The 11295-nt window shown below is 37.4% G+C and overlaps 1 protein-coding gene across 1 annotated transcript; it reads right to left on the reverse strand.

Annotated features, from left to right (window-relative positions):
- Positions 1-7610: 7610 nt before the first annotated feature.
- LOC114613202 (vomeronasal type-1 receptor 90-like) lies at positions 7611-8519 on the reverse strand. The gene has a single exon (XM_028758398.1). It carries the CDS (start codon positions 8517-8519, stop codon positions 7611-7613), a length of 909 nt encoding a protein of 302 aa, XP_028614231.1.
- Positions 8520-11295: the final 2776 nt, after the last annotated feature.

An 11295-nucleotide genomic window follows, 5' to 3' on the forward strand; every position in this document is an offset into this window, starting at 1 on the left:
CTCTTCTCTCTCTCCCTCTCTCCCTCTCTCCCTCTTCTCTCTCTCTCCCTCTCTCCCTCTTTCCCTCTTCTCTCTACCTCTCTCCATCCCCACATTCTCTCTTTCTCTCTTTTGCTTGGTCGGTTTTTCTTCTCTCTCTTTACATCAGTGATATCATAATCAACTATAAAAATGGAAAGAGAGAGGGCTACAGATGGGTATGAAATGAAGAAAAACTGGTCTTGGCTCTAACATTTACTTCCTGGGGTATGAATAACTGGAGATCATGTTAGAGAGTTCAGGATGGCAGACAGGGTCTCAATAGTACTCTTTTACAGTAAACATGAAAAAGAGGAATCTATAGGTTGAAATGGTCCAGTTAGCCCCTACACCCAAAACTAACATTGAATTATAACTCAAAGAATAAAAGTAGATCCATGTGCTGGATAGCTTTATGTCAACTTGATACTAGTTAAAGTCATCTGACAGGAGGAAACTTCAATTTAAAAATGTCTCTAAAGGATGTAGGTGTACCCAAGTCTGTAGGGTGTCTTATTGTTAGTGATTGATGGAGAGGGTCCACTTCATTGTAGGTGGTGCAATTCCTGGACTGGTGGTCCTGAATTATAAAAGGAAGCAAACTGAACAATTAAGGAAGGCAGCAAGGAGCACCCTTACATTGCTTCTGCATTGGCTCCTGCATCCCTACAAGTTCCTGCACTGTTTGAATTTCTGTTCTGGCCTTTTCCAGTAATGTAAAGCAAATAAACCCATTCCTCCCCAACTAGTTTATGATCATGATATTCATCAATTCAATAGTATTCTTAACTAAGTTATGTTGGTACCAGAGTAATTGGGTACCCTTTTGAAAAAATACAATGTACTTTGAGAAGGATTACAATTACAATTTGGACCTCTAAATTATAAAAGCTGTTGAGTGTTGAAATTTCAGTGGGCTATTCCATAGGAGCTTGGAAGGTGAGAGCATTGAGATCAGTACAGATTATAGTGTTGATAATTATAAAGTTTCAGAGGGAAGTTTATAAAAACTCTACAAGGCCATTTATTGTGGAATCAAGATTCTGTACTTCTGGGTATCTGAAGCTGAAGAATCAGTCAATTGTGGTTAATAAAACACCAGACTTACTGAAGAAAATTTTTTTGGTTTGCTGAAATAGTGGATTATTGCCCACAAGAACTGAGAAATTAGTGGATATTAGAAAGAGACCAGTTATGTTGAGATGAAATTTTGGAAGTGTTTTATGAGAGTCACCATACAGAAGCTGTGTTCTACACAGCTAAGGATATACCTTGGGCTGAGAGCCAAGTTGTTGTAAAAGAGTCACCCAGATGTTGTTGGATTTGAACATATGAATGAGTCATGGAAAGCAATAGAATCCTAGCATTGCTTTAATGAGGTTCAGACTGGTAAGTTGATATTTCTGGAACAGTTGCTCCTCTGAGTTTTAAGGATGAGGACTGCAGATAAAGAGGTATCTGACAGGGTGTCTAAGGCAAAAGAAGTCTTGGCAGAGTAGGGCAGGCTATGGGATTTATATTACTCAAGTTGAAATTCAAAGTAAGACCATGGTACCAAGAGTTAGACGAATTATTTGTCAAAAGATACTCAATTGAGACAGATTTTGGAAGGCTTGAGATCCCTTTGTTTAGTGTGGATGAAAGGCTTTAAAACATCAGGGTATTTGGAATATTCAATGGATTTACTCTTTAAAATCTAATTGTCACCTTTCTGTCTTCACCTCCAATTGGGGCAAATCCATGTGCCAGATCACCTCCCACACTCCACAGCCTGCCTGTCTTACAGGAGATTGTCCATAACCAGGGAAATAGGCGAGATACCTGCCTTAATACCTCCACAGAGCTCAGCATACATGGGATCTATCCCACTCTGCCTGAGCCCCATAGTCCTTTAAGTCCACACCTCCATATGCAACTAGGGAACCTCTTGCCCCTGTATCATAATGTCTGCCTGTCTCCCAGGAGGTTTGACCTATCAAGGAACACAGGATGTCTGCCCTAACCAGGGATACAGGATTGTTTGAACCAGAAACACAGGAGGCCTATTGTAACCATGGACACAGGAAGTGCCCCCTCTAAACAGAGACTGCATAGTTTGCCTCCCAGAAGGCCTGCTATAAACCAGGTCACAGAGTTCTACTTACCTCTAAGGAGGCCTGCTCAATCAGAGACACCTAGGCCAGTTAACACTCTAGATAACTAGATGATGAGAGGCAAGCACAAAAATATAACCAACAGAAGTTAATGAAATTCAGCACCACCAGAACCCTGTTCTCCTACCACAGCATGCCCTGGATATCCTAACACACCTGAAAAGCAAGATTCTGATCTAAAATTCCATCTCCTGAAGATGCTAGAGTACCTTAAAGAGGATATAAATAACTCCCTTAAATAAATGAAATCACAGGGAAACATATAGACACCCTTAAAGGGGAAACAAATAAAATCCTTAACAAAATATATGAATACACAATCAAGCAGTTGAAGGAATTGAAAAAAATGGTTCGAGACATAAAGATGGAAATGGAAACAATACGGAAATCACAAATGGAGGAAATCTTGGTGATAGACAAGCTAGGGAAGAGATCAGGAGATACAGGTAGAAGCAAAACCAACAAAATACAAGAGTTGGAAAAGGGAATCTCAGGTGCAGAAGATACCATAAAAGATATTGACAGCCATCAAAAAAAAATACAAAGTTGAAAAGCTCCAAGCCAAAAACATCCAGGAAATTCAGGACACAATGAAAAGACCAAAGAATAATAGGAATAGAAGTGGGTGAATATTACCAGTTCAAAGTGTCAGTAAACATCTTTAACAAAATCAGAGAAGAAAACTTCCCTAACCTAAAGAAAAAGATGGCCATAAACACAAGAAGCCTACAGAACATCAATTAGATCAGACCAGAAAATAAAATCCTCCCATCACAAAATAATTAAAACACTAAGTGCACAGAACAAAGAAAAAATATTAAAAGCTGTAAAGCAAAAGGGCCAAGTATTGTATAAAGTCATACATATCAGAATTATACCAGATTTCAAAACAGAGCCAGAAGATACTGGACAGATGTCATCCAGACCCTAAGAAAACACAAATTGCAGTCCAAGATTAGTATACAAACAGCATATATGGAAAAAAACAGGATATTCCATGACAAGACCAAATTTAAACAATATCTTTCTACTGTACAGTCCTATGGAAGATAATAGAAGGAAAACTCTAACACTATGAGGGCAATTACACCCAAGTAAACATAAGAAATTAATCATCTCATGAGAAACCCAAAAGAAGAGAATTACATACACATAATACCACCACCAACAACAAAATTAACTGAAACTAACAATCACTGTTCTTTAATGTCTCTCAGTACCACTCAACACAATTCTTCAACAAAAAGACACAAGCTAACATACTGGATACTTAAACAGGTCCAGCATTTGGCTGAATACAGGAAACACACGTCAATGACAATGACAGACTCTACCTCAGAATAAAAGGCTGGACAAAAACATTTCCAAGCAAATGGTCCTATTAAGCAAGCTTGTGCAGCCATTCTGATATCCAATAAAATATACTTTCAACCAAAAGCTATCAAAAGAGATGGGGAACGTCACTTCATGCTCATCAAAGGAAAAATCCATCAAGATGAACTCTCAATTATGAACACATATACCCCAAATGCAAAGGCAACCACATCTGTAAAAGAAAATTTACTAAAGCTCAAAACACACACCTTTATACAAGTAAAAGCTTAGAGGTTCTTCTTGAGAATAATCATAAAAGATCTATCAGGAAAACCCTTCTTTTAAGCTGCCAAAATGTGTGCTAAGAAATGAACTTATGTGTCCTATGTGGAAGAGAACAAGACTCTTAACAAATGAAACATTTCTTTAGTGCCAGCACTATTAGGTTTTTTAATTAAATATTTCATTTATTTACATTCCAGATGTTGTACACCTCCTGTTACCCACCTCTCTCTCCTCCACTCCCTGGGCATCCCCTTTACTTGGATCCTCTTCTTCCACTGAGGCCAGAAAGGCAGTCCTCTGCTACACATGTACTATGAGACATGGACCATCCATTTGTGATCCATGACTGGGGACTTAGTCCCTTGAAGCTCCTAGGGATCCAGGTGCATTGAGATTGCTGGTCTTCCTATGAGGTTTCCATACCCTTCGGTTTCTTCAATTATTCCCCTAATTCATTGATAGGGGTCCTCAAATTCAATCAAATCATTGGGTGTAACTATCTGCATCTCTCTCAGTCAGCTGCTGGTCAGACTTCTCAGAGAGCAAACATTCTAGGCTTCTTCTGTATGCACATCATTGCGTCATAGTGTCATGCTTTGGTGTCCCACACCTGCCCATGACACGGATCACAAGTTGGACCAGTCACTGGACAGCTTTTCCTTTAGTCTCTTCTTCACTTTGTTCCTGCAGTTCTATTAGAGAGAAACAATTCTGAGTCAGAAAATTTAAGAGTGCATTGGTGACTCCATCCTTTCTATGGGGTCCCTGTCTATCTACTGGAGGTGAGTTCTTCATGTTCCATCTCCCCACCATTGGGCATTTCAGATAAGGTCACCTCCATTGAGTTCTTGGAGTCTTTCACATCCCAGGTCTCTGGGACTTTCTAGAGGGTCCCCTCACCTCCCACCCCATGCTCCTGAATATTTCCATTCATCCTCCTGGCCCTCTAGGCTTCTCTTTTGTCACCTCCATACTCGATCCTGCTCCTTTTTTCCACTCCCACTCCTGTTTCTCAACAAGATCCCTCCTTCCCTCTGCCTCCCATGATTATTTTGTTCCCCTTCTAAGTGGGATTGAGGCATCCTTACTTGGGCCTTCCTTCTTGTTAAACTTGTTAGTTGTATCCTGGGTATTTTGTACCTTTTGGTTAATATTCACTTATCAGTGAGTACATACCATTCATGTCCTTTAGGATCTGGGTTGCCACATTTAGGATGATATCTTCTAGTTCTATCCATTTGTCTGCAAAATTCATGATGTCATCGTTTTTAATGGCTAAATAGTATTCCATTTTGTAAATGAATGGCATTTTCGATACTCATTCTTCGGTTTAAGGACATCTGATTTGTTTCCAGCCTCCGACTATTACAAATAAGGCTGCTGAACATAGTGGAGCATGTAACCTTGTGGTATGGTGAAGCATCCTTGGGAATATGCCAAGGAGTGATATAACTGGGTCTTAAGTTAGAATTATTTCCAATTTTCTGAGGAACCACAAGATTGATTTCCAGAGTGGTTGTAACAGTTGCAATCCCACCAGCAACGAAGAAGTGTTGCTCTTCTTCCACATCCTCAACAGCATATGCTGTCACTTGAGTTTTTAATCATAGCCATTCTGGTTGTCATAAGATAGAATCTCAGAATCATTTTGATTTTCATTTATCTAATGACTGAAGACACTGAATATTTCTTAAAGTGGTCTGGGACATTTGATATTCTCCTCTTTAGCACCTGCTCTTTAGTTCTATTCCCCATTTTTAATTGGGTTACATGGTTTGTTGATGTCTAACTTCTTGAGTTCTTTATAAATTATGGATATGAGCCCTTTTTCATATGAAGGGTTGGTGACTATCTCTTTTCCATCTATAGGCTATCATTTTGTCTTATTGATGTTGCCCTTTGCATTTCAATTTCATGAGGCCCCATTTATTAATTGCTGATCTTAGTATCTGAGCCATTGGGATTCTGTTCAGAAAGTTGTATTCTGGATCAATGAGTTCAAGGCTATTTCCCATATTTTCTTCTAAGATATAAAGTATCCAGTTTTAGGTTGCAGTCTTTTATGAACTTGGAGTTCAGTTTTCTGCCAGGTGATAAATATGGATCTATTTGCATTCATCCATAGGTAGACACAGAGTTAGACCATTGACATTTATTAAAGACGGTTTCTTTTTTTTTAATTGTATGATTTTGGCTTCATTGTCAAAAATAAAGTGTCCATAGGTGTGTGAGTTTATTTCAGGATCCATTGACTAACTTATTTGAATCCATTGACTAATTTGTCTGTTTCTATACCAATGGCATGTGCTTTTCCATAGAACTGCTTGAAATTATTGATGATGATACCTCTAGAAGTTCTTTTATTGAACAGAAGAGTTTAAGAATATGAATCTATAGGCTGTCCCTGAGACCTAGGATGGGGAAGGCTCCCAGGAGTCAATGTGGCTAACTTTAGCTGAGGTGCCCAATAGTGTTAACATAGAACCTGAATAGGCAACCACCTCCAGAGGAGGGATAAGGAGACCAACCCATCCCCCAAAACTTTCAACCTCAAATTTGTCTCATCTAAAAGAAATGCAGGGACAAAAATGGAACAGAGACTGGCAGAATGGCCAATCAATAACTGGCCCAACAAATGAAGGGAAATAAGGATGAAGGAAAGGACTCTGTGAGGAGAGAATAGGGAGGGAGAAACATTTGGATGTAAATAATTAGATAGATAGATAGATAGATAGATAGATAGATAGATAGATAGATAGAAATTTCACCCCAAAATTATCATAACAGAAATGTGAGATTAGTTAGAAAAACTTACTTCCACATAAAAGTACAGTAATGGAAACAGGAAATGCTCACCAGTAGATGAAATGTGTTTGAGTGAAGTTAGACACCCTACTAGTACCAAATATGATGATAGTTGATAAGTATGAAAAATTCTTGTGATATAACCTAGTTAAAAATTACTTTGGGTATCCTGATAGCTCTCGTATATTAACAAGGAAAATATTGAAGACAGGAAGACTACTCCATTTTGTTCTAACTTGTTAGAACCATTTTAAAAAAAGGTTTTGCTTTTTTAAACTTATGTGGCTGACACTGAAGTTGAATCTGCAGTTTAAAATATTAAAAATACAGAACAATCCCGGAAACTATTAATGACACTTTCTTATCCTTGCAGACAGAGTCTAGTTTAACTGTCCTCTGAGAGGCTCTACCAAGCAGATGACAGAAGTAGATGCAGATACCACAGCTAAACATCGAACTGATAATGGAGACTTTTGGCAAAGTTGGGAGAAGGATTGAAGCCAGTGAAGGGGACAAGAACTCCACAGGAAGACAAAGAATCAACTAACCTGGACACTTTGCAGCTCTCAAAGATTAAGTCACCAACAAAAGAGCACACATGGGTTGTGTGTTCCCAGAACATAGGCTGCCTCAGTGGGAGAAAATGTTTCTAAGCCCACAGAGACTTGATGTACCAAGGTAGAAAGGCACCTATGCCCCCCCACAATCTCAGATAAGAAGAGGAGAGGGTGGAACAGAGAATCTGTGAAGGAGAAAGTGGGGGATTGCACACCATTTGGGATATAAATAAGGACATAAAATTTTAAAAATACAAAAATAAAGGAAAAATATAATTAATGGGACTACATCAGCACGAGGCATACAGTCATCCAAATCAGCAGTTCAAGGGAGACCCATGTCCTCTTCTGACCTCTGTGAACACCAAGAATACAATTAGGCATAGATGCTACAAGCACAGTGTACATATAAATAAAATTAATGAATAGGTTTTCCAAAGGAAACAAATAATAATGTTTTTAAAAATATTTAGTAGCACTAAGCCTGCAACTTTTTCACCACATCGACAATTCTTCTATCAGAACTGATTTGTATGAAAGGAGTAATTGTGGGATAAGCATTCACCACAAACTTCTGAACAATTCTGATGAGTGAGTCATACATCCATAACATGTCTGTGGTGATTGAGATGATAAAGTCCACCCAGTACATGACCACAAAAAAAACTACCAGCAGTAAGATGGTCTTAGTGGCTCTTTTCTCAGGTGATGCTCTCAGGTGACTGATGCTATGAAGTTGCTTGCATTGCCTCTGATGTTTGCACAAGAGAATCACCATATATGCACTTGTAGTAAGCATTACTGCTACAAGAAACACATCCCTGGAGGTTGTCACTGTTAAAATCAAACCCCTGGTTAAGTAGTTCACGGGGAAGAGTGAGCAGGATTTAGTGACCTTCAACTGCTTGATTTCACTCACATTATTAAAACCACCAACATAGAAGATCAGGTTACTACTGAAGAGCAAATTGAAAGACCAAATAAAAAATAAAGCATTGATCATGACCTTTTTGAGTTTATGTTTAAATTTTGCCAACAAAGAGCTACTGGGACAGATAGTGACAGCCTGGAACACACTCAGGAGGCAGGTGATGCAAATAGAGAGGCCTCTCATCACTCTCTTTGTGTAAAATGTTGCCTTACATTTGAAGTCATTCTCAATATTAAGTGATTCAAATATATCTGCAAGCCAAAAATTCTCTCCAGCAAGGAACATCATCATGTGAACAAAGTTCAGTTGACAAGAGATCAGGTCCATGGATTTATATCTATGAACAAGGATTATGAAAATATAGATAACAAGAAGAAACATATTGTCTAGGACTCCAAGCCCAGCTTGGAAATAAAGGATATTCTCTAATGAAGATGTAAAGGAAGATGAACTCATCTTAAGAGCATAGCAGAAACATAAATCTTATATCTGAAAAAAGAGAGCACATGAAACATATGATTTACTGGACAGTAATTTATATCATCCTTATATTTTCTATACTAAGTTTCCTTAAGTTCTCTCTTTAACTTTTGATGTTCCAGAGTGTGCATTACAGCCTACATTTCTATATGCCTTCTGTGTATCTCATATATATATACATAAATATATATATGATATTACAGATAATAAATTCACACACACATATCTATATATAATAGAAAATTTATTCGTCTGATGCACCTTATACTAATGCCTTAGAAATATAATCCTATTAATATAAGTTTTCTCATTTTATATTTAACACCTAAAACAGAAGTCAGGAGGACAGAATATTAATCAAAATTATACAACTGCACAAAACATATGGCAGTCTGGAAAAAAAATCACAAAAGATACTAAAAAAAAAAATCATGTGAATCTTTCTCATGATCCATAAATTTGTTATGCTCTTTTTTTAACTATCAATGTTTTAACTAATTGTTCTAGTGGAATCAAAGTTGTATTTCATGATAATCTCCCTATTTTAATCTGCAGTATATCTATCTCAATTTGTTTTATATGTTTTTTATGAAATCATACATTCCCACAATCTAGAAATAAGGAGATCATTAATTTTCTTTCTGAACCTGATTAATTGTATTGCTGTCAAGGTTATAAATGGCCATCAATGGCTTCTAGTTCAGTTCCCATCCATTTGAACCCTTTGTGAACTCCAATTCAGTATTAAGCAACTACCTTCTAGCCATCAACACAAACACTATTTTTTGTTTTTTGTTTTTGTTTTTGGTAGGGGAGAGATATAAAACATTAACTGTATGATTCCTCATGGCCTTTAGAGCCATTCATATGTTTATTTTCATAACTATTGCCATATCTGTATTTGTCTCCATCCCTCTTATCTATAAGTCCACAAATTTTCCAATTTCACTCTATGACAAATTGTGTCTTATTACTCTCCTTTACCTTCCTCTGATCTCCATATTTACCTCCCTTCTCCTCAATAAGGAACCTTGTCTTCCCATTTCTCTAATGAAACCAACCCTACTCTGCTATACTCCTCTCTTTCAATCCCAACCCCCATCCCATACTGGCTATGTTCAAGCCTTTCTTTCCTGGTTTCAGTAGTTACCACAGTCTACATACTCACATCTAAAGATATGGAGCCTGCAGCCTCCTAAAGGAGTTAATATGTGACATTAAGAAAAGCATTATTTTCTAAACATTATGACAAACACGAACTTGGTAAAGATGACTATATAGTGATGCTGCTGGAAATTTCTGTTTAAAAGAGATTCTTGCCCATGCAGTAGAAAACAAGGTCCCAACTGTTATCCTACATCACCATCACCCGACATTCTTTACAGTTTTACTCAACAGTCTTACCTTTGGTGCATATGTAACTTAGTTGACACTTACCAGGATCAATTTTTTACTGAATTAATCCAATTCAGTACTTTAAAATAGCTTTGGGATAAACAAAGAAAAATGACTATTTCAGATTCTTGTGAAAAAAACGTGTGACCAATTATATTTCTAAGTTCACTTATATATTTCACATATATAGATGTGTGCATGTTTGTATTATAGAAGTAATGTAGAACATAGTAGAAGAAAGCATCCAATAACATCGCCATGAATATTGCATGATAAATAATACATTTTCTATTTCTATGATTTTTTGCTTCTAAAATTCTTTTTTTTTAAAGACTTATTTATTTTATTTATATGAGTACACTATAGCTGTATTCAAATACAGCAGAAGAGGGCATCAGATCTCATTATAGATGGTTGTGAGCCACCATGTGGGTGCTGGGAATTGAACTCAGGACCTCTGGAAGAGCGGTCAGTACTCTTAACCACTGAGCCATCTCTCCAGCTCGCTTCTAAAATTCTTAGTCAGGAAAAGGAATGGATTTACTCTTATTGCCAGAGCCAAACACCTACTTTTATGAACATACATTTATAGCACCTGAACAGTGATGTTCTTTTTTTTACTAAAAGCTTTAGTCTTAAGGCTGGTGAGATGGATCAAACAATGACATGGTGGCTCATGACCAAATGTAACTCTAGTTCTTGGAGATCCAGTTCTCTCTCTGACATGGCATGCCAGTAGAACATAGACATGGATGCAAACAAAACACTCATATATGTAACATAAAATCAATAAATCTTAAACAAATAAAAACCCAAGTGACAGTAATTGATTCTGAGGATATGGAGAAAGAGGAACCCTCCTCCATTGCTGGTAGGATTGCAAACTGGTACAACCACTCGGGACATCAATCTGGTGGTTCCTCAGAAAATTGGAAATAGCTATACCTAAAGGCCCATCTATACTACTCCTGAAAATATACCCAAAAGATATTCCACTATACCACAAAGACATGTGTTACCCCATGTTTATAGCCACATTATTTATAATAGCCAGGAACTAGAAACAATCCAGATGTCCCTCAAGTGAATCATGAATATAGAAAATGTGGTTCACTTTTACAATGGAATACTATTTGGCCATTAAAAATGAGGAGATCATAAGTTTTGCAGGCAAATTGATAGAAGTAGAAAATATTATCCTGAGTGAGGTATCCCAGATCAAAAAGAACATGCATGGCATGTTATCACTGACAAGTGGGTATTAGCCAAAATGTTCAGAACACCTATAACTCACAGATAGCATGAAGCTTAACAGGAAAGAATGTCCAAGTGTGGATACCCTAAATCTACTTAGAAG

The sequence above is a fragment of the Grammomys surdaster genome, unplaced genomic scaffold (assembly GCF_004785775.1).
Source record: "Grammomys surdaster isolate TR1022 unplaced genomic scaffold, NIH_TR_1.0 126197, whole genome shotgun sequence".
NCBI lineage: Eukaryota > Metazoa > Chordata > Mammalia > Rodentia > Muridae > Grammomys > Grammomys surdaster.

Bases quoted from the DNA above. Each gene is read 5' to 3' on its own strand.
- LOC114613202 (XM_028758398.1), bottom strand. From the start codon at position 8,519: ATGAGTTCATCTTCCTTTACATCTTCATTAGAGAATATCCTTTATTTC.